The 25,650-nt window shown below is 38.6% G+C and overlaps 1 protein-coding gene across 1 annotated transcript in view; it reads right to left on the reverse strand.

Annotated features, from left to right (window-relative positions):
* Positions 1–5,003: 5,003 nt before the first annotated feature.
* The window catches only part of arl15a (ADP-ribosylation factor-like 15a), a gene marked incomplete at both ends in the record, with an annotated part of 204,273 nt that continues 183,626 nt past the window's right edge, over positions 5,004–25,650 (reverse strand). Inside the window, one exon of the mRNA XM_079815133.1 lies at positions 5,004–5,156. Coding sequence (XP_079671259.1) covers positions 5,004–5,156 — 153 coding nt within the window. The remainder of the gene's footprint in view (positions 5,157–25,650) is intronic.

Consider the following 25,650-nt stretch of genomic DNA (forward strand, 5'->3'; position numbering starts at 1 on the left):
GGACTCCATGACCTGCTACATGAACAATTCAGGCGCTGCGTCTGGACGTCTAAATCTTCCTGAAGATCTGAAGGGGGAGTTAGTCCAAAGTGAGGTCAGTCGGATAACCTGGATTGTCTTTTCCATTCATGAGAGGAACACAATGGCTGCAATGACCACCACTCGATGACCTTTTCAACAGACCTCATGCCCTCGTTTGATTGACATTTCTCTTTGACAGCAGGGGGCGGAGACGGCTTTTGGTGGGGAATGGGGAGGGCAGATTCTCCTGGGTAAATCCTCATCCACATCTTTTCCTTTGGACAACAAAGAGTGTGATGTTTTTGTCTGAAATAAGGAGCCAGATCCCTTGTGTTTTGATGAGTGGGCCACCTGGGACACACATCTCCATCATCGCGCCAAAAGATGAGAGAAAATAAGATGGGGAGAGAGGAGATGAGAGGAGGACGGAGGAGAAAGAAATCCTCCAAAGAAGCACAAACAGAAGCTTGAATGACAAGCTCAATGGAGACTGTTCAGCCAAGTGACCAAACCTCTTGTCTGTGTCATTAGATTGGCTCTTGCAAACGAACCAAAAAGAGCAGCTCAGAGACACTTCAGTGACGCAAGCAAGTGAAGTTATCTTTCGAACTCCTACTCAGAGTAATCTGCATTGGTTTTAACAAAACGCAGCAGTAGAAGGATCAGAATTTACAGCCATCATAGCTAGTCCACTTACTTCATCCTTTCTCTTCTTTTTTCCCTCCTCAGTTTCATCTGTAAACAATGACCAGGCATTTCAAGTGTTTGAAATTATAGCTCTTCAGTAAAGATTTGAAAATGCACACGACTTTAAGAATGTGAGTCATTTACTGAATTAGGGCGTTTTCACACCTGAAAGTGAACCAAAGAAGTTTATGTTTTGATACATTTTATGCATTCGGTTAGTTTTGGTTTGGTTTCAGATTGCAATTGTGCGAGCACACGAAAGAACTTTACATGACATATTGCGTCCTGTCGTCATCATCATCTATGTGTGCTGTATCTTGACATTGATTGGTTTGTAAATGGACGTGTGTCTGATGTCAGCGTGTTGTCAAATTTGGCGGGTAACTTTGACAAGAATGAATGAACAGACGTATATCGTTGTTATTATTATGGCATTACCTGCAGAACCAACTATACTCGAGGCTAGTTCAAATTCGCCAAATGAACGTCCTTGTTGCACAAACATTTTATCGTCGCCGGCAGTAAAGGAGGAGAAGACTGCAAGCAATCCTGCTATCATGTGTCTTCTTCTCTTAGTTGTTTAGGCTACACGGGAACTACCGCAACTTCCTGTAAATTATCTGAAAGTCTGCACCATACAAAAAATGCTTTCACACTAGAAACGAACCAAACCTTTGTTCAGTTTGATTCAGATCAAACTGAAAAGTCTGAAAATCCAGACCAAACAAGGTAGGTGTGAAAGGGCCCTAAGTGTCCCCAAGGTAAAACATTTGTGATAAACTCTTTTATATGATTTTGAAAAACTTTTATACCATTTTCGAGAAATGTTTGAATTTAATTAAATGTAATGCATCAAGTTGTAAGGTAACATATTTTCTTTACACCTTGAAAACGTGTACCCATCTTAATCTTTATTTTCTAAAATACAATAAAACTATTATTAGCCTTATGTGTACACATCTTAATATTTGGTTTCTAAAAAAAATTATTAATATATTATTATTATTTGAACAAATATCATGAATTATAATTTCATTTCGGTTTGGGGAGTTGCACTACACAACATGGTGGACGAGTTTTCATTCCATGAATGAATTGCATTTTAATGTATTTTCTTTCTTTATGTTTTTATTAGTTAAATAGCACAAATGCTTCACCCGTTGTGTTCCACAAACAAATAAATCAATATTTAAAAATAATAATAATAATAATAATAATAAAGGGATTAGAACAAACTGGAGGATGCGCAAGGGAAATGATTTACATTTTAGAGTGAACTGATCCTTTAATATTTTGCTCTTATCTCTGCAGTTGATATCACTGATAGCTCACACATGTTGTTTGCTTTAGTGAGAAGGTGTGTGGTGCCATGCTGAGAACCCTGACATGCATAGGAAAACACCTTTAAATGAACCCTGGCCGCATGTCAATTTCCTCCTCTCTTCAAAACACAAATACGGGAACACAAACAAGATCTCACTAGATGGCTTTTGTTCCGAGTCCCGTTGTCAAGACCGACTCAGGGTGGGAGAAACTACTGTGTTTATTTTTAATCCTGGGGCTTTGAGTAAAGGCACCGGTGGCACTGTATCCCGGTCATGCATAAGACATGGGAGATCGGCCCCCTGACTGGGGACAAGCTGAAACCGTTAAATAAGAAAAACCCTTCACAGTGTGGCACGGCACTGGATCACGAGGACCAGATGGATGTCAAGGGAACATCTGTTGCATTTCCACAGGGGCAAGCCCCTTCAACAGGTTGTGAAAGCTTGAGATTACTCGGCTGTTTGGACTGAGGGAGAGCAAAACATTCTCCGTTTGAGAAAACACCAACGAATGTGCTTTGTTTTTCTTGTAAACAAAAAGGTTCCTCGATGAGTCATGCATTACCATTTCAGACTGAGAGGACTTAAATGATGAGGCGAGCTCGCCTTTAAGCAAACACAACTGGGAAAAGACTTTCAAGAGGATAGCAAGCAAAACTGTTTCCCCTCCTTCTCAAAAGTCATCCTAACAAAGATCACCACGCTCTGTTCCAAGTCTTTGTCAGTTGCTGGTGAATTCCTGCTAAGGAACTAAAAATAATCTCTGTCTAGACACATCAAGTGTGAAACTGAGCCAAGCGAGAAAAATGATATGCAAATAGAGTTAAGACTGGTATTATAAAAGACATCCCATGTGGGAGGGTTTTAAGAGCGCTCGGTGGCAAGACTAAAGACAAAAACAAAACAAAACGAGAAAAATGAGGAAAAAAAAGTCTGGGATGTGTTTGTCTCAGTACCTGCAAGGTGTCCCGGTGTGTATCTAATTACGTTATTGACATTCAGATAGTGTCGCACGAAGCAAAGGAATGGGGCATTTAATAAGTTCCTGGCCTTAGGGCCTGTGCAATCAGTCTGTGGGCCTCTTCCGAGGAGAGACAAGCCAATTCTAACAGGCCAAACTGGTTTTCTGCAGCGTTTCTGCTTTGAGGGTGGGCTCCATTAGCGTGACCAAAGGGAAGCAGAGCGCCCGAGAAAGAAGGGGCAAAGGGCTTTCTCTGAGAGCGGCTAGACAAGAGCAGCAGACTAGAGAGGAGCGTCAGCCGCAGACAGAGGAAGAGCAGATCAAAGAATCGCTGGGGCAACCTGCGTGACAGACATTGTATCGAAGCAACGTGGGTAGTTTGAAAAGAGAGGGAGAAAAAAATAAACCTGCCGTGATCAGGAAGCCTGTCTGAGAAACGTTAACTTCCCTTTTTCTATCTACATCAGACCACGAGCGCATGAAATTTGTGTTCGAGACAGAGATAAGATGGGGAAGCAATGATACGACGGACAGTTCGATTATGTTACTGGGTTGCTTCGATTTTGCTGGGCACATCAGATGTATTTTACACTTAAATGCACTTGTCAGTAATAATAAACTATTCCAAATAAATGTGATATTTACAATGATGAAGACAACATTCAGATTCAAATGTGAGATGGTAATACTTTAAAATAAGGCTAACATGAATGTCATAGCATTTAATAAATATAAATGCATTAATATTGATATAATACTTGTTTATAATAATTTGAAATTTAATTTAAAAAAAATATATATATCTGCAATGTTAATTTCAACATATACTAATACATTTTTAACATATATTATGAACAAACATAAAATTGACAATAGTATCTGTATAAACCAAACACAAGAACCTAGATTAGTAAATGCTCTAAAATCTAAAGTCTAATATGCAGTTCATAACACCTTTACATTAGCTAATGTTAAAAATATATTTAACCTTATAGTAAAGTGTTGCCATGAAGATTGTAGGCTGAGGGTACACAAAAGATCACATGAAATATCGAATGAATCAAATGGATTAAATTCCTGTTTTTCCCCAAAAGTGGCAATTGGCGGGCAAAACATACACAACACTATAAATATACAGAAACATGTGTGAGTCCTAAACTCTGAAACAAGTCTGGAGACAAAATTCACATCAGAGAGGCGCGCAGTCAGAAATCTAAATTTGTGGAGAGGAATTTGGATAATACCAGCAGGAAGCAGGGGGTGAGGCCGCAGAGCGTGGCTGGGCGAGGAGTGAGGTGGCAGACGGGGAGGAGCCTCCACAGATAGTTGGAGAGCTTAAGCCTGGCGGACAGGGACTTGTCAAATGCAGCTGTTGCGGACACTGATTGATAGAGTTTGTATTCCAGCTCAAACCAGTGCCAAGTAAAAGGGCGTGTCGTCTTTTCGAACAACAAAATTAAGAACATGACGAGAGAGTAAACTGAGAAAAAGTAACCTAGTACTCATTTAGTCTAGGAAGCCTTTCTAACATTATCTAAAAGGAAGGAAGAATAATGACATAATATAATATATAATATATTAAAAGATTCTGAATGAATGCTCAGATTTGGAGCCATTTTAAGAAATATGGATTGGTTCATACATCATTGTATGTATGTAGGCCTATACAATATATTATTAACATAAATTCCACACACACACACACACACACACACACCATATAACAACCAACTAATAAACAACATATAGCTTATCAGATAGCTTATAACTTTTACAAATAATGGTAAAAATCTGATCTCTTTAAAGGACTTTGGTTCACCTGCTACTAAATCAGCATATGTGTGGCCCTTGACCCCAGGGTGACAAATATGTCAGTCAGCTCATCAAAACATGTGGCTTTTTGCATCTATGTCTCTAGTGGGTTATAAAACAACGACGAAGAAGTCCGAAAAAATTCCTTCTAGCAAGCAATACTTCAAACCCACTTTCCACTTTGAAGTTTGATTGAATCATATCCTGCTAGGTAGCACCTCCTTTTCTTCCAAAAGGCTGATGAGTTGACTGAAACTCTCCCTCACAGCCTCCATGTTGTTTTTTGTGGTGCCTGCAAGAATCCATTGCTTCCCTCGGTTCAGCGGCTGCAATTCAAAGTACTTCTGTACCTGAAAATAAAGATAAAATAAAGAATTATTGAACTATGACTGCTCTCTGAAAATAGCATCAAGATCATCTTGGCTCGTGTAAAATTACTGTGCAGATTTGGTGAGAATCCAGCAGGACAAATTCTTGGTTAAAAAAAACAACAGCAACGACAAACAAAGAAAGCAATAACTCAATTACTGTTGCAAAAATAACAGAAAAATGAAAGGAGATTTATTTGACTGTTTTTATGGTTGGGATTCAAATTAATCTTTCATTTTGCCTTCAAATTCTTCAGGTTCCTCTAACCTAATTAGAACCCAGGAGGCAGATACCATTAAGGCTTTATTATTATTACACAATATCTCTGTTGTATCTTAAAATATGCATGCACTTGCACGTGACCAGAATTCAGTGTGTTTGAAGTGTGTTGTCAAGTCGAAACTTCTCATAAATGAGGAAAAGTCACGAAATGGTAACCTGTGTATATGTTTTTCAAGCTTCTGAGAACCTAAAACAGAACATAAAGGATTTTTTATTATAACAATAAGATTTCCTTTCTCCAAATAAATCCTCTAATGACCCCTAAATAGTTTTCATACCTTTCTAAAAGGTAAAAAGCTTGGTATCTACTTATTAATTTAAAACATTCCTCACAGAACAGCAGACATATGTTCAGGCGGTGTAATGTGAGGTTCATGTGCAGCAGGGAAACTATGCAGATTTAGTTCATATGTACTTGCCGTATATAAAACTGATAGTACAGTTGATTAAAAGCTGATCATATGTCAAAGCTTTGTGCTTTGTCAAAGCTTTCTTGATTATACTTTTATGTCAGCACTTCATTATAGCACTAGCAGTTCAAAACCATCTGTTAACTTTTATCAAGGCAAGGAATATCATACAGTTTCTGCTCCAAAGTCACAACAAGACTAACTCTGTAAATCACAGCAAGGACATTTTCCTTTTTGCAGGAGTCATTTGTGATAATAAAAATGTATGTAGAAAAACATTTGAAGTCCTTTTTAACTGATCTTGCTTCACACTACAATCCATCACGCTATTTAAGATCACAAAAGTCTGGACTGCTGATAGTGCCTAGGATAGCACAAGTCCACCAAAGGGGCTACAAAACTCAAGCTCAAGGCTCAGACACACTCACTCAGGTTTAATCTAGATTAAAAACATATTTTTTTAGCAGAACTTTCACATTATGAATCTCATAACCTACTATAACCTACAGTCATGTCTGATGAAATGTTAAATGCACATGATCATCTTTCTGAAATTTGAACAGCAGCTTTCTATCGCAGAATGCCCATCCCAGGGTAACTAGAGACATCACCAGCTCGAGTTTGGACCCAGCCTAATTTGACAGCATATTATGCCATCAATGGATGGATTTACATGATACTTATTGCAATTGTTACAATCAAAACCTTTATTTACTGCCTTAATAATGTGTTGACAGTACAATAGTGTAGCGATTTTACATGCTTCACATTACACATGTACGTTATTACTCACCACCATATCATCAAGCAATTCAGATAGAAATCGGCTATGGAGAAAAAATATCAATCATATATGCAAATTGAAAGGCGTTACCAGCTTTTTGCTCAGTTTAGAGTGACAAAAAGTACCTGTGTACTTGGAGGTCAAAATGCAACCGGCTACGCAAAATGCACAGATTTCCAGGCCTGTATATTTTATTGTTATATGACATCATTTTGTTGCCCCAGATGTTCATTAGGGCCCAGTGACATCATTGTATCATTGAAACATTCATTTTTGGTGAAGATGCTTTGAAACAATATGTATATGTATATACAATAACAATGCATGTGAGCAAAATGAGAATTACACCTACTTGTATCCACAGAAAATTCACTAATTCACTAAAATTCACTAGTACAAAACAAACAAAAAAAACACCGTTCAATGTCTAAAAAAAGAAAGTATTTTTTAGAAAGTATTAAGAAGTATTAAATAAATAGATCAAACGTGACATTTATAATGTTGCAAAAGATTTCAATTCCAAATGTATTGCAGTTCTTTTATACTTCCCATTCACCAAAGAAAAATATCAGTTTTGATATTGAGCAGGACACCTGTTTTGAACATTGCTAATAATAAGAAATGCTTATTGAGGTAATGATGTTGAAAATTCAGCGTTGTCATCACAGAAATAATTTAAATTTCAAAATGTTACAATAGAAAACAGTTATTTTAAGTTTAATAATATTTCACAATATTTGTGTTTTAACTGTATTTGGTAACACTTCATTTTACAGTGTCACTGTCACATATAGTTATTATAGTAATAACTGTAAATTATGCATAATTACATGCAACTAACCCTAAACCAAACCTGAACCAAATCCTAACCCTATAGTAAGTACATGTAGTTAATATTACTCAGTACTTAAATGTATAATTACACTGTAACATGGACACCTTAAAGTAAAGTGTAACCCTGTATTTTTTTAATCAAATAAATGCAGCCTTGGTGAGCATAAGAGACTTTCAAAAACATTTTTAAAAATCTTACTTCTGAATAGCAGTGTATGTTTAAGTTCATTTTTTCCTGAATGAACATTTGATAGGAGATAACGACATATGAGACGTAGTGAAACCATGATATCCATAGACATCGAGATACACAGAGATTGCTATCTGTTATCAACCATTTACCTTCCTCAAAACAAAAGAGATACAGCATCAGATGTCCCTAACCAAATGAGATAACCTGCAATGTGTTGGTGGATAAAAGCACAAGGAAATACAGTTCACGGGCACATAAAGTCAGACCAGAGGATATGTTGCTACAACAAACAGATGCATCTACACCTATCATTTCACAATCTGCAAGCATGATGGACACTTGATGCTAATCTATTCATAACAGACAGAAAGACCTGAGAAATCAAACAAAAATGTTCAGTGGGATGAGTCTTTTGTCCAAAGTACTGTAACTGAATTCTATTAAAAAAGAATAACAAATGAAGCACTTGTTTTTGCAATGCAGTGCAAGCGTCTGTGCCATGTTGGGATTTATTAGTGTCTGCTGTTTTCATGACAGCCTACTTCACTGAGTCAGAAGATTGTGTCTCATCTTTCCTTTAGGGGAGTCTTTAGGGGGCACTGAGCTGTGCCTTGCTCATAATGTAACAGGAGTTTAATGACAGATTAGGTCACTTCAGCCCAGGGCTCGACCGACCCAAACAGTGTTAACAAATCCGTCTTGGTAAAAGGAGCTGCCCCGGGCCTGCTGGCTTACCAGTCTGTCTGTCCGACTGCATGTCTGTCTGAGGCAGGCCCCCTTCTGGAGAACACAAGGTTTGCACTGGATCTCTTAGGTCATTTAAATGGGAGAGACAAACACACAAGGATGTCTTTCTTTCTTTCTTTCTTTCTTTCTTTCTTTCTTTCTTTCTTTCTTTCTTTCTTTGTTTCTTTGTTTCTTTCTTTCTTTCTTTCTTTCTTTCTTTCTCTTTCTTTCTTTCTTTCTTTCTTTCTTTCTTTCTTTCTTTCTTTCTCATAAATGAACACCATTAGTTGTAAATTGTGACAGAACATAGAACAGTTTCCTTTAGCTGAGCTCACATTGGTTTGAAGTTGCGTGACAATGTGGACATGGTAAGCCTCGCGCTATGGTGGCAGATGGCTGTTGGGATGACCACTGGGTCATACAGTCAAGCCTTCAGGTCAATGGGACCAATGAGCAGCCTCGCTGAACAGAGAGAGCAGCTTACAGCTTTGAAAAGTTGTCTAGTGCCTTGACATTTCTCTTAAAATCACAATAGGCAGAGTGGAGGAACAACATGAAGAAAACAACATTGTACTTTCATCATCAAGCATGAATTGTCCACTTCTGATAACCGCTTTTATCTACCTGGACTATAAACATTCAATCTTCAAACCTTTTTTCATTTTTTTTTCAAAACTTTCAAACACGCTTTGCCAAGCCAGTTAATTTCAACTGATTATGTTTGTTCATTTTTCTTTGTACCAAACAGGATGCGGAACTGTACATTACAGAAACTTGATTGGCTTTATTTCTTTTTTCTTTTCTTTTTTTACTGTAGGCTTAGCAAATGGATTACACAGAAAGATCAAGTCGCCTTTATTAATATACTGTAGCGCTTTTCACAATATATATTGTTTCAAAGCAGCTTACCAGTGATAACAGGAAAAGAAAGGCACAAAGTTTTTTTTTTTGCCTTTTGGCTGTACAGCAGATCTAGAAGAAAATAGTGTCATAGTCTAGCTTAAGTAAGTTCAGTGATGGTTCATTTCGGTTGTAGAAAAGTTATTAATTTAGTTCATTAATCAATACAGCCGTCTGGAGAAAACAGTGATGTCATCATCCAGCTAAGTTCAACTCTCATACAATGGTCTCAGTGCAGGCAAATCAATAATATTGTTGAATATTTAGTGTCCCCAACTAAGCAAGCCAAAATCCAAAGGCGACAATGGCAAAAAAAACAAAACTCCATCAAGTGACAGAATGGAGAAAAACCTTTCTTTCAATATATTCAATATTTAAGCGAATGAAAAACACAAGAATGAACATGACCTGTTGGCTCCCTCAATTCAAAGTCAGCAAATACATAAAAAATGTTTGAATGACATTCAACCCTGTTACAAAGGCACCACACAATCACGATGATGAGACAGGAGTGATATGAAAGAAAAAACAATAATTGAAAAAAAAAACCTACATATCTCATACAGTTGTTTTTAAAACAGCTGATACAACAAAATGCTAATTTGTCATGTGTCTAAGGGTGGTTGATAACTAAGACTGGTCCCCACACTCGACTGATAACTGCTTTTTGGCCTGTAGAGACTACCATTACATTTGATGCTTTTAAGAGAAGAGCAGCGAAAATAAGTAAGTGTCTTCACGGGTGTCACATCTTTCTCTTCAGGAAAGAGGGAATTGTCACTCTTTTAAAGAAAAAAACAATTACAAAAAAACAACAAATGCACATTCATACAGTGTGTGCAAGAAGGCATAAACACTTTTTATCAACCATTTATACAAGCTAGAATTTTCTGACCCGTCTATAGGATGAGATGACACAATTTGCAGTCATGTGAGCGGCTGTCTAAAGAGGGCCAGACATGGCATGAGCTGAATGGGGTGTTTGGCCTGCACAAATAGGCCAGTGGCCAGAAGCCAAACTGTAATTCCTCTTGTTGCTCTCTAGCCAAACCGAGCTGCAATGGATCCAGTCCTGCTCTGGGGTTCTCACCATCATTTATGTGTTTCACAGTCAGCTGCAGATATGAATGTCTTTTCATTTCCATTCTTGAGGTTGGGGCTTTACCAAGGCAATTCAGGTTACATGTCATTCTCTTGGGTGCGATGGATAAATTCCATGTGGGTTTGGAAACCACAAAACTCTCTGGTTACTTGCCCAAGCAAACAGCCACTAGACCATTTCATAGCACCAGTCAGAGTTAAATGAACATAAATGGGTTCATATGTTGAGCTGTATTTGGAGAGCGGCGCATAGTACTGTAGATCTGAATTATACGGTTGGGCTGCATAACTGCCAGAGGGAAATAAATATCTGTTAAACTCATGGTTTATTCGTATGAAAAATGAAAATGAATAATCAATATGTCAGAGTATGAGTCAAAAAAATTGTCTGGATTCTCATGTTCAATTGCAATATTCATTAAAGGTGTCATGAACTGGCTTTTTAAAAAATGTTATACTGTTGTCTGAGGTCAACCCATGACGTTTGTGTGCTTTTTACATTCAAAAACATCGTAATGAATAAGTAATCGGCTATTTTCTGCCTTGGTTTTGAGGCTCTCTGAAAAACACTCGGATTTGATGGGCGTACCGCACTGAACACTTGGAAGTAAACGCCCACGGCTAGGATTGGATAGATTTACATATTAAATGAGCTTCAGCTATACCGTCAGCCCATATGGGTATCTGGGGAAATGCTCAGAGGACTCGCAAAATATCAAACAAACACAATGATTAAATCACTCACACACACACTCTGGTCGGACACACACACACTCACACACACACACACACGCACTCACTCACTCACTCACTCACTCACTCACTCACTCACTCACTCACTCACTCACTCACTCACTCACTCACTCACTCACTCACTCACTCACTCACTCACTCACTCACTCACTCACTCACTCACTCACTCACTCACTCACTCACTCACTCACTCACTGGTGTCTATAAAAGCTTTTCTTTGACTAACAAGGAAGTTTTCAGCTCTGAAACTTACAGTATATTCTTATATTACCATGACCTTTTATATATCAAAAGCTCAAGGGAAAGTTGATTTTTCAGTTCATCATCCCTTTAAGCTTGTATTTAAATGAGCTGAGAAAGTTTTGCATGTAGCAGTCGGTTTTTTGAGTGCTCAGAATACCAAAATGATTCCTGAGCAATGAGCAGGAGTATCTGTGCTGCGTCACTGTGGTTAGTCAACACACCACAACTGTTACACTGGACAGAAAGACCCAACTGAAGAACATCACCGGGGCTTTACCTTGGGCATATAAGGGTGTGTTCAGATATCAGAAAGCCAATTACTCTGTGTGACAAGTTTCTCAGATATCAAGATATCAGTCAGCTGTGGAGAACACACTTGAAAGAAATGTCTAGATATCGCCAGATGCACTTACCATGAAATTGAGCTGGTCTCACTTTTTTTTTTTTTGTGTGTGTGTTTTTTTTTTTTCAATGTCTAAAGAGCCTGCAGTTATGTGCTTGGCAAGGCACAAGGCTTTCAAAGAGGCCCCATTAAATATCACTTACAGACAATATCTAATGCTTTGGACACATTTAAAAATAAAAAAATACTTCAAACTTGGAGGTGGGACGCAGACTTGGAAAGTAAAATCTTATAAGCTTCATTTTGAAACAAGGAGATCAACGGAATTCAATGGAATTTTAAAAATGTACAGGTTCAAAGAGTTAAATTTCACCAGTTATTAGCAGCATGTGAAGCATGGTAAGGTGAACATGAGTAAAATTGAGAGGTGCAATTCAAACACCCTACTCTAAAATCCTCAATGAACATACAAATACTCATACAATATGAAATTTATTTTTCTTGCATTAGAGAATGCATACTGTACAGTACTGTTCAAAAGTTTGGGGTCGGTACAATTTTTAAAAATGGTTTTGAAAGAAGTCTCACCAAGGCTGCATTTATTTGATAAAAACAGTAAAAACAGTAATTTTATAACAAGTAATTTTTATAATAACAAGACAGGAAAGGAAACACAAGAAACATGAATGAAAAGACAATAAAATCAAACAATCCTTACATTACTCCCCCCTGCGCCATAAACAGATGTCCAAAAGCAGGGGGGAGGAAGGTGTCTTGGAGGGAGGTGTGGAGCTGGCAAAGGGTAGGGAACTGGAGGAGCCGGCAGAGGGAAACACAGCGGAGGAGCTGACAGAGAGAGGTGTAGCCCTGACGCACTTCCTGGGTGGAGCCTGGGGGCCGACGAACGGAGGTGGAGTTGGACGTGGTGTAGACATAAAGGATGTAAGCATAAAGGATGATGGCCCAGGCAGCATCGAAGGCCTGGAAGTCCAAGGTGGAGGGACTGAGGCAGAAACATGGGCCTGGCAGAACAGGGCGACACTGGAGAAAGTGAGGACAATAGTGGAGTCGGAAGGAAGTAGTCACCCAGCGGATCCTAAGAGGTGTGGGGCTGAAGCACAGCCGGAGGCTCAAAAGAGCCTGGTGGAGCCCTAGTGATGGCGGACCATGGTGGAGCTGAGAAAGTGCAGTACCAGGACGAAGCCCACGGAATGGAGGCCCACGGTGCAACCAATACAGAGTAGAGCTAGTGGTGGAGAGGCTTGAGATGGAGCCGGAGAGCTGGAGGGAGCCATCTTTGGAGCAGGTGAATGCAGAGACATGGACAGAGCTAGCAGACTGGTTGGAAACAACAGGGTGGGAAGTATACAGGATGAAACCGGGTCATCCAAAAGGTTCACTGGAGCAGGCTGAGGGAGAGTGAGTTCAGGGGTGGGGACATGGGTGTGAGCTGGCTCTGTGGTTAAGTTAATGAGCCAATGATCCTCAACTGGCTCAAGGGTGGACTGACCAAAAAGCACATGCTGCGCTTTATCAGCTCCACCATGGTCCGCCATCACTAGGGCTCCACCAGGCTCTTTTGGGCCTTGGCTGCGCTTCAGCCCTGCACCTCTTCGGAGCCCCCACTGGACCTGGTGGTGGGCTCCGGCCTCAGGATGCATGTGGTTTCCGGCTCTGTTACCAGGATGGACATGTAGTTGGAGGAGGCTAGGTCATAATCTGTGGTGGACTGTGGTTACATGGTGGACTCAGGTGCAGTCACAGGGTCCACAGTGGAGAATCTCTCTTGTACCTGGACTCTCCAGGCTGGGACATTGAGTCATGTCTGGAGCGGGCAGAGAGATGGAAAATTCAGTGGAGTCTGAGCTGATTTTGTCATCCTCTACGACTCCCAAAGTGAGGGAGGATCCGTATACCCACAAGGCGTAATCAACAAATTCGACAAATTCGGTGATCCTTCCTCAACAGCAGCGTCTGTCTGAGAATGTCGTCCATCCTGCTTCAGAAGAGCTTTTAAGGTTCTCATCATCCCAGCGCACCTCGTGGTATAGTTCCAGGAAAACATCCACATAATTCTCCAGCGAGCAGCTGTTCTGCAAGTAGCCGTCCATTTTCAATTTTCTTGTTATGAGGGCCAGTAGATTGTGGTAAGCAACACGCATGAAGGCAATATCATTAAACAGTCTTCAATAAACAAATAATACATGCAGGAGAAATATCTACATCAACCCACACATTAATCAAAGATGATAACTGACAAACAACTGAACAAATCAGGTAGTAAATATACACAGGGAACCAGGGCCGGATTGGGACTCATTTTCAGCCCTGGAGTTTCATGCCTTAGACCGGCCCACTTTAGTTCCCGACTGACTATATTAAAATAATGTAATTAAAACCTCAGAATATAAGTCTGCAATAGGCGCACTGTTCTCTACAGCCTTGTAATTCTTTGTATTTTTGAAAATTGTTTTGCAAAAACAGTAGCCCAAGTTTTGCTTCACAGTGAAGATTTATTAGAACAGTAAATAACAGGACAGTATGAGAATCAATTTTCTTTAAGAAAAAATATATACAAAATAAAGATTAAAATAAAATGTATTGCACTTTCTAATGACAGTAGCATCTCTTTTTCAAGGAAACAGCTGCTTTACAACTTGAAATATTTTTCACAAATATGAGAACATTAGTTAAAAAATTAAACAAGTATTGCACTGTTATCTGACTTTTTGCACCTGTATTTAAAGCACAATAAAAGCATATTTTAATCTTTAACATATTTGACATGGAAAGCACATTCAAATTAAATTGAATTAAATCAAAGCAAATTCAAAATTAAAAATGGAAAAATATGCAGGCTTAATTCATATTACTTTTATCATATTCCCTTTTAATCGTGGGCTTTGTATATTCACTATCATTTGATTGAAACATAATGGGTCACTAGTAACACTTGGGCATAGAAAGTTGTTATATTGTAACTAATGTGATCACTGCAAAAAAAAAAATGCTTCTCTTAGTATTTTTGTCTTGTTTCCAGTCCAAATATATATATATAAAAAAAATTATTACATCAAGATGCATTTACTAAACAAGTATGAAAAACACCTAAAAATTAAGTGATTTTTTGCTTAAAACAATCAATATTATCTACCAATGGTGTAAGAAAAATAATAGTTTTAGATTTAGCTTGTTTTAAGCAACAACAACAACAAAAAAAATCACTTGTTTTTTTAGAGTGTTTTTTCCCCCGAAAACAAGACATAATTTCTTATGCCATTTCACTTGTCTAGTAAATGTATCTTGAATTAAGAATATTTAGATATTTGAACTGGAAACAAATAAGATACGATTTTTTCAGTGATAATGTTTGCTTATTCACACACTATGCTACAATAGCAGCTTACCTGTGTCTTTCACAGTGAGAACATTAGTCTCTTCACAACTGGGTCCTGGCTCTCTTTCTGACACTAAATTAAATTTGTTACATTTATTTCTCACCACAAATATCCCATTTTTACAAAGCTTTCAAATCAAGTCAGTTTCATTAATGTATTGCTGAATCATCAGGTATCATTAATTATCTCAGGGCATTTTTCATTGAGCAGGGCTCTTCATTATTATTAGTTCTTCTGAATGACAATCCTACCTGCCCATTCTGGTGTGTTGGGCTCATGACTGGAGCTTGCGTTAACGTAACGTTACTGGGCCTTGCTCTTCATTGTTAGCAGCAAACCGGACTAGAGGCGGCTGCTGCTGAAGAGCTACAAGAAAAAGTTTGATACATGAACGTGGTTTGCAGACAACGTTGTTATGCACGGTCGCTAGCAAATTGCACTGCTCCTAACTACCTTAACGTTAGCTTACTTACCGGCCTTGTCGTCTTCATTTGTTTTTTTGAGGAAAAATGTGCTGCTCAGCTTAGAACATTTGGCCGCGTCAGTTTCCAAAGCGTTCTTCTTTTTTATTCTGGCCTTTTCAGCGCCGCATTTGCGCTTCATTATCCATTTTTATCTGACTTTCTTTTATTTTGAGCAACTTGCAAGGTGCTGTGTCGGGGGCGGGGCCAGGGAGTCAAAAGATAATCACGCCATCATTAACCTGCGGGCTGCACTCTGCGAGAAAATATTAAATAAAAAAGAGTGGGGCTGCGGTAAAATAATAAATAAAAAGAGTGGGGCTGCGGTAAAATAATAAATAAAAAGAGTTGGACTGCGGTAAAATAATAAATAAAAAAGTGGGGCTGCTGTGAGTGCAGGCAGCCTAGGGACAGCATCCATATTTCAAACCAGTGCCATGACAACAACGGCCCTCGCGGCCAAAAAAACAGACCGGCCCACCAGGAATTTTCCCGGTGCTCCCGATTAGCCAATCCGGGCCTGCAGGGAACTAAATGAGACACAGGTGTGTCTAATGAATAACCAATGAAACCAATCAGGGGATTAACAAGACCCATCCACACAGAGATGTGTTTGGCTGTATACGTAAAAAATTTGAATTGTATTAGCGTTTCGTCCAGACGGATCCAGCGTTTTGGGAGCCTGAAACGGGTATTTTTTGAAACTGGGTCCCAGAGTGGAAAAAATCTGAAACCGACACCCTTGCGTTTTTGTGTGTACAGCCAATCCATATATTTTGTGAAATTTTTATTGTATCTCTGTGGCAGAATTACAGCGCCACATACTGGTCTGGCATGTATACTACATTATTTTGAGTCGGGTTCAGTGGTTTCGTGTGTACGCAGATATTTCTTGAGACGAGGGAAAAAAAAGATTGGATAGGGAAAGCTCTGGCTTCGTGCAGATGTGGCCTTAACTGAAAGGAAATACAAGAAACAAGCACATGAACGAAAAGACAGAAAACCAAACATAATCCTGACACTTTTCTATCTGAAAATATTTTATTTTATTTATTAACAGTCATAAACATGTTTCATAAAGATCCTTTAAAATATGTTGATTTCATGCTCAAGAAACAATTCTTTTTATCAAAGAAAACAGTTGTGTTGCTTAATAATTTTTGTGTAAACCAGGGGTCGGGAACCTTTTTTGACCAAAGAGCCATTTTTTCATTTTTGGTTAATGCATTTTTCCAAAAGAGCCACAGAAAAAAATAATATTAAATTATTATTAAAAAACATGCTTTTTTCCCCAATAAAATTTCAACAATAGTAATTATTAGGTCCATAACTAAAAAAAACACATATGCAGAAAACAATAAATAAATTGCAATATGGAATTAATTGTGCAGGGCTTTGTGAGGTTGAGTTATAAATCCTCTTTGTGTGTGTGAACATCTACTGTGTTTACGGGAATACTCGACTTGGCATTTTGATATATTTCTGTAGTCTATTAATCTGACGTGCAGCCGAGGACAAAGCTGTGCTTGTCCGTGTTGCGCTCGGAGCGCGTGCACAACATCCTGTCAGTAATTCAATTGTCTTTCGTGACTTATCACGCTTTTATCATTCATTTTCGTCAACTGAAATCTGCGTGGATTATCATAAATACACATTTATTTATCACAAAGGTCTCTGCGGCAAAAGCGAAAGTACCCACGGGTGAAATGTTTCGAAATGTCTCTTTCCACAACAGACCACCAGTTTCAATAAAAGGATATATTAAAGTTTGTATAGCCTACTTTTATATTTTCGCTGCTGTTCTAAAAATGGTTTTCGGTTACCTTAAACAAGCCACAGCTGCTTGAATCCCAGAGCAGAAGCTGTTACCACAGAAACGCAAGTGGTTATTGTTTGCTGTCGCGAGACTCGCGACTCGTGACACTCGCTAACAGCAATGAACGTGCGCGGCCGGTACAACTTGAATATTAGTTATTATCATACGTTTCATTAACTTCGGTTGGCTGTACAACAAGGGAATTGTAATTGGCTGCTTTTTTTCTGCAGAGAGCGGATCTCTGTTGATGTGTCTAATTTTTTTATCGATCATTTACAGGGTGAGAGATGAGCCACATTATTTTTGTCAAAGAGCCAGGTGTGGCTCGCGAGCCATAGGTTCCCGACCACTGGTGTAAACAGTGACATTTTTCAAGGATTCTTTGATAAATAGAAAAAAGTTCAAGATAAATAAACAGAGCAATTCCAATAGGGTCCTCGCACCGATGGTGCTCGGGCCCTAATAAATTATTTTTAAAAAAAGCTTAAAAGGTATATTTATAAAGTGTGCATTTGTGTAGTATGAATACAATTTGTAGCGGAGAACGGGGAGTGTTGTAACAAGGGGTAAGATGTAACACTGTAAGTTTGACAGGTCAGAAAAGAGCTGTGGTAACGTAATCAATACCATACACTCCCTTCTTCTTGTTGAGCTCACAGGAGAAATTGTATGTGACTGTGATCAAATTTGTTGATTTTATGACCCAAAAAAAGATTTTCAGGTAAGAAAGTAAATTTTTTCATCAAGATTATATAGCAATCATTGAATTGTAGCATTTAGCTTACATAACCTGAAGTAGCTATTTCTGTAGTTTAATTTGATGCACTGTATTTGTGCTAACTTCAAACCCACATGCTAAAACAATTAAGTTATGGCTGTTAGGGGTGGGGATAGCGTTAAACAGTTTTTTAAAAATGTCCAAAAGAGAGTCCAGTTATCAGTCACATTACCTGTTGAGGCGAAGTCACGTGAGATTTTTTGTTGCGTATCGAGGGATTTATTCAGTGTTTCCATCATAATTTATGCGCACACTGAAAAAAACAATAAGTAAGGTTTACTCAAGTTTTCTTTGGCAAGTTTTTGCATGCATATTTTTTAAGTCAATTTCACATATGTAAGTTAAGTAAAATTAACAAAGAAAATAAGTAATTTCAACTTGGCCAGTAAAAGGTTGAGTAATTTCTACTTAGTTGAAGTTTCTTTTGCAATACATTTTACTAAAAAAATATAGCTTTGAATTAATCCACACTTGTGTATGCTTTTACTTAGAAATATCTAAGTAAATAACACAATAGATATTGTGTAGACACCATATCTACATAATAGAAGTAATGCTGCACATGAACACAGAGACCTCAATACTTGGTACACAATACAAGCACACAGTGACTAACATTTGATGGATCGTTTTTGAGTATGAATGTGTCATTTTGAGTAGAAAAGGAACTCCAAATGTCACAAAATGGCAAGTTACTAAACCTAACAACAAAAGCAATGATAAAACAGTGTAAATACAGCTGGAAAACAGCGAAAAAAATCAACCTCCTTAATTATTCAAACCCCAGTGCATGACAGGAACACCAGTATCAGAAAAGTTGAGTAGTTTTACTTGATTTTATAATGCAGATATTTTTACGCTTTAATTTCTACATGCTTGAATTGAGTACTAGTATAGAATTTACTTACTTTTTTTCATTCTTGCCTGAACTAAATTTTTCATGTAGAAATTACATTTGTTTTTGCTGTAGTATTTACTTATTATTATCTGCCTCAATTGAACGTTTTTTTGTGCATATTATTAGAATGTATGTGCAGAATTTATTACCCTTATATGACAGGAATACAGTACACTTACACACACATTCTCACAAAAACGCACATCAATTGTTTTGCACTACATTTAAAATTCTAAAATATATATAATATAATGTTTTTTTCTAAGTTTAAATTGTTCTCGTTGTTCAACACGTTTTTTTTTCTTTGTTCTTCAATTATGTCCAGGCAAAAATTCGATAGTGGGTGTTACTTCAGCAATTACTGTTCATTGTTACATCTATCCCAGAGTTACAACTCACCCCAGTAGTGGGGTATGTTGTAACAATGGAACTCTTTTTATTTTACATTAACTCACATAATCTGTGATTGTGTAGTACATGTCCAAGTGGGTTATATTTGTAGCAGACAAATGTGGCTACCATGTGTCAAAATTTGATACATCTAGAACAAACAACCACTGAGTTACTGATACTCAAACAAAAAGTGTTACAACCATCCCCGGTCTCCACTACATAGTACATCTGGGAATTGTCATGTGACCAGCGACTTAGGTCGCATCTCACGTCGCCTTGTGGGATAGTAAAGTGTCTATCAAATGCACACTTCAGAATCCTGGAGAATGTAGCTGTTCATCTGGGTATTTTTGCCAACTTTTTTTGCCAAAATATTTAGGCATACTACTCATTTGACATACAGCAAAAAAAAAAAAAAAAAAAAAAGAAGTGATTTCTAAATTTACTTTGACTTGTATTTCATTGCAGACAATATGAACACAAAATATTTCATGTTTTGTCTGGTCAACTTCATGTCATTTGTAAATATGCATCCTTTCCTGTCATTCAGACCTGCAACACATTTAAAAAAAAGTTGGGACAGGAGCAATTTAGGGCTAGTAATGAGGTAAAATGGTTAAATAATGATGTCATTTGAAACAGGTGATGTTAACAGGTGATTGTAATTATGATTTGGTACAAAAGCAGCATCCAAGAAAGGTCTAATCCTTTAGGAGCAAAGATGGGCCGAGGATCGCCAGTTTGCCAACAAATACGTGAGAAAATTATTGAAATGTTTAAAAATAATGTTCCTCAAAGAAAGATAGGAAGAGATTTGGATATTTCATATTCAACAGTGCATAACATAATTAAAAGATTCAAGGAATCTGGAGGAATTTCAGTGCGTAAAGGACAAGGGCGCAAGCCTAAGCTGAACAACCGTGATCTCCGATCCCTCAGGCGGACTGCATCAAGAATCGTCATTCATCTATAAGCGATATCACCACATGGGCTCAGGACTAATTTGGCAAACCTTTGTCAAGTACCACAATACGTAGTTACATCCACAAATGCCAGTTAAAACTGTAATGTGCCAAAAGGAAGCCCTATGTTAACAGTGTCCAGAAGCGCCGTCGACTTCTCTGGGCTCGGAGGCATCTGGGATGGACCATCACACAGTGGAAACGTGTACTGTGGTCAGATGAATCAGTATTTGAGGTATTTTTTGGGAGGAATGGACGCCGTGTGCTCCGGACCAAAGAAGAAAAGGATCATCCAGACTGTTACCAGCAACAAGTCCAAAAGCCAGGGTCTATCATGGTATGGGGTTGTATCAGTGCCCTTGGCAAAGGTAACTTGCACTTATGTGAAGGCACCATTAATGCTGAAAAGTACATAGAGATTTTGGAGCATAATATGCTGCCTTCAAGAAGACATCTTTTCCAGGGACGTCCATGCATATTTCAACAAGACAATGCAAAACCACATTCTGCACACATTACAAAGTCCTGGCTGCGGAGGAAGAGGGTACGGGTACTTGACTGGCCTGCCTGCAGTCCCGACCTGTCTCCAATAGAGAATGTGTGGCAAAATGCGACAACTAAGACCTCGTACTGTTGCCCACCTTAAAGGGGTGGTAAACCACGATTTCACTATTCTAACTTTAGCTAGCGTGTAATGTTGTTGCTTGAGCATAAACAACATCTGCAAAGTTACAACGTTCAAAGTTTAAAGCAAAGGGAGATATTTGCTTTTAAAGAAATCAGTTTCTAAGAACTACAGCAAACGGCCAGCAGGCGACTACAGACATTCCTCCAGGGTTGGTGACATCAACAGGCTCAATATTTACATAAACCCCTCCTCCGAGAAGATTAAATAAGGGGGGGTGAGGCCATTTTGTATCGCGGCGCTGTTGTGGTATAGTTAGGCTGGAGTGTTGTTGCCGCGATGCCGAGGAAACGCTGTTATTTTCATCCGGATTGCAGGTCTGGGGTACTTGCTCTGTTCAGCCTTCCTTGGGACGGGGGTGCGTTGCAGAGCGTTTAACATACAGCATGTTATATGCACGTGTGTTTGAGTCAGCTGGGAATCAGGCGCGCGCAGGGCTCCTGCAGCACATCTAACAGAGGAAAACATCCACCGTCTTCGCGATTTCAATGCCGGATTTGCACAACGTCAGCTGCGTGAAAAAAACACTGCCGGTGCGTGGATGCACGACGCGCGCTGCACATTTCACGGAGGACAACACAAACTTCCACAAACTTTGCGAGTTCAATACAGGATATGCACAACGGCTTGTCCTGAAAGCTGGATTTACAAACAGAAGCTGTTTACGGGCCACAACCTGTAAGTCTGATTTATATTTCATCGATGTGTTTTCCTGTAATAGGTTGTAGCAAGGAAGTAAACAGATGACAGCGCTGTTCTGCAAACCAGTCTGTTAAATGCTCATTCATACTTAACGTTATCCGACGAACACCTAACATTACAAACACTAACGTTAAAATCTCAACAGCGAACCTGGCATTAGTGTAAATGATTCTTTGATTAGAGCTTTTATGTATTGTTTATCTACAGGCATGCTAAACATGGTTCTGTGTGTGATTTGGCTAACTTACTAGTTGAAGCCAGTGCTTAGTGTTCGTTTTGGGTTAATAGTTCTTGCGACAGATATTTGGTTATAATCGTTCTAAAAATACAAAAGTTAAAGTGCCATTCAGTAGCGATTATAGATCCGCAGTCTTTACTCTTGAGGACTGAATAGGTTCTGCTCGATCATCTTCACTCAAATGTTCTGGGTCTGATTCGGGCTCATATGGTTTTATTGACGCCATTGTTTCTAATACTGACCAAAGCACAGCCTCCAGGTAAGGGGCGTGACGTTTCCGACAACCGTGCACTGCGGTTAGCGAATCAGAACACACTAGGCCAGCTAACCAATCAGAGCCCACTGCGTATTTTTGAGGGACTGGCTTCATACAACCCGGAAAGCATCAGACCGTTTTACAAGGAGGGACAGAGCAGTGTAGAATAAAGGTCAAATATATGAAAAATAAGGCAATTTTTTTTTTAAACGAAGCATGAACACATGTTACAGTGCACCCCACAAACACAGTCAAGCCTTCAAAAGAATGTGTTTTACCACCCCTTTAAGACTTATTTGCAGGAAGAATGGGACAAAATTACACCTGAAACACTTCATCACTTGGTGTCTTCAGTCCCTTAACGTCTTTTAAGTGTTGTGAAAAGGAATGGCAACATTACAAAGTGGTAAATTCTTTACTGTCCCAACTTTTTTTTAAATGTGTTGCAGGTCTGAATGACAGGAAAGGATGCATATTTACAAATGACATGAAGTTGACCAGACAAAACATGAAATATTTTGAGTTCATATTGTCTGCAATGAAATACAAGTCAAAGTAAATTTAGAAATCACTTTTCTTTTTTTTTTCTTTTTTTGCGTTTTCCATACTGTCCCAACTTTTTCTGATTTGGGGTTGTACTATTTTAGGAAATAAGGCATATTTAGACAAGGGTGATGAATTGTTTGTGGGAGGTTAGTAAAAAAAAAAGGGGGCTTGAGCTGTAAAATATGTGCAACTGTTTAGTGAATTGGCCAAGAGGGTGACAGTGAGCGGAGATGTAGAGACAGAGATGAGAGTCCCTAAAAGTTTGCCTGGATGCTAAGGTAGATCCCAAAATCCCAGTGAGGAGAGTGAGCAGCCCTAGCCAAGATCAATAATCCCAAAGCTTTACTGGAACACTGCCAAAGGTCTTGCTGGGCAACAAATGAAGACTTTAAGCAGTGCTGTGCCGCACTGGCTAGAGATTTACTGTCTTGTGCCGCTCAGATGGGAGAGCAGCTCCCCAAAAAGTGAGGCCTTGTGAAAGTTCAAAGCAGACCGATTCTCCCTTCACTCTCTTCTAAAAGCCAACTGACCAGTGCCAGATTAGAGCTGTCCTCCAGAGGATCATAAATCCAGACGGCACAGGGACACTTACTGTGGTCCTTTCCAAGGCTTCAGAACAATGCTATAACACTTAAGGCCCAGGGACTGTGATAATGTACTTTCCATATAAGCAGTGACTACAAATGCATATAAAAGATGTCTCAGATATATTCCCATTTGGACAGAGAAGAGCTTGACCTTTCTTTCTTTATTTTTACAACCCCTAATGTTTGTATTTATCCTTTTTTTCTTTATTTTCATTGGGACTGAATGATTACCAAAGACACCGCCTGTTGTTTTAGTGAACTACCAGATTTAACTTGCTCCAAAAATATATGGGAGACCAACATAATGAGGTAGGTGAAACGTATGTCTTACATAAAACAATACTTTTCCATTGAGGGATGTCATGCACCCAACATTTGTGAGGAGGCACCAGAGACACTTCTCCACTGCCAAATCATACTTAAAGTTTCACATATTTTGGATATGGGTAAATTGCACCTCATCTCAGTTTTCAAGCATGTTTTGTGAATCAGGGGCTGTTTTCTGTAGCAATTTTGAAAAACGTGTGATGCCCGTGGGATGCAGGTTCTAGCAATACGCTTTTGTCTAGCAATAAGCTTTTTCACATAAGGCTGACATTTAAATAGATATATAAGAAATATATAAAAAAAAAAATAAAAAAAAAAATATATATATATATATATATATATATATATATATATATATATATATATATATATATATATATATATATATATATATATATATATATATATATATATATATATATATGTATATATATATATATATATATATATATATGTATATATATATATATATATATATATATATATAAAACAGAATGCAACAATCAAACATAGGGAGAACTTGGTCAAATGACAGGAACACTGAACACAATGAAACAAAAACAGAAGAACATAACTGACAGTTGTTTAATGTTTATGAATGAAGACTCTGAGATAAGGCTGCATGTATTTAATCAACAGTAATAACAGTTAATGTTTTAATATATTTTGAAATGTAATTTATTCCTGTAATGGCAAAGCTGAATTTTCAGCATTGTTACTCCAGTCTTCAGTGTCACATGACCCTTCAGAAATCATTCAATAAGCTGATTTGGTGCTCATGAAACATTTCTTATTATTATCAATGTTGTAAACAGTTGTGCTGCTTACTTTTGTGAAAACCGTGACGCATTTATTTTCAGCTTTGCCATTACAGGAACAAATTCCATTTCATAATATATTAAAATATAAAACAGTTATTATTGTTCATTACATACAGCCTTCTCTCAGAGACTTCTTTCAAAAACATTAAACAACCTTACAGACCCAGACCTAAACATATATGTATACATAAAAGACATTCATACATGTATACATATATGCACATACACACAAGCATAACAACCTACTTCAATATCTGCTCAGAAGTCTGAGGGGCACTTTGAATGGACATGATTCCCATGCAAATGCCACTACCACTACATCCGTGCAACTAGCAGGGGCAGTGTATTCCTTTCAAATGATGGACATCCACTTTAGCGTCAGCCTGTGATCTGTTGTCACCGCAGCTAAACTGTTATAAAAGTGAAATAAGGCAGTGCAAACATGCTCTGTGTGTATAAGGAAAAACCCTCTTTGACTGGATTAGTAAATAATTGGCAGGGTCAATGACTGGGCCTCAACCCCTGTGCTGACGGCAACCCCAGCACCATTTATGGGGAAGCAGAGGCTGTGACACTGCTTGTCTGGACTTAGTACAGATTTACAGTAACTCATTCATTACAAACTGCACCTCAATTGCTAACATCTGGGCTGTGCGGTTTTAAATGTGTGAGCTGGCAGCCTCCTTAAGCCATCACATCCAGAATCCATCTGTGTGCACCCTCTTCTGACCAGCCCGGACAGCCCTTTCTCTACCTTGGCGGTTGGAGGTCTGGGTGGTGGCACAGCAGACCACACAATGGGGCTCAGGGGGCCTGTGAAAGGAGATAAAACACCAACCACCCTCCCCTCTTCCTTTCGCTGGCCCACCACTTTTTTTACTTTCCCAGCACTGACAGGTGAACCACAGGAGAGAAGCGCAACAGAGCACCTCTCAACACACACTGCATGTAGAAAATCAAAGAGACCCTCTTAGGATGATTTAAAACACACTCTGTGGTGAAGCCCTCACCCCTTTCCTGTACCTAGTGTCTTGGGAC

The sequence above is a fragment of the Gobio gobio genome (assembly GCF_949357685.1).
Source record: "Gobio gobio genome assembly, chromosome: 4".
Taxonomy (NCBI): Eukaryota; Metazoa; Chordata; class Actinopteri; order Cypriniformes; family Gobionidae; genus Gobio; species Gobio gobio.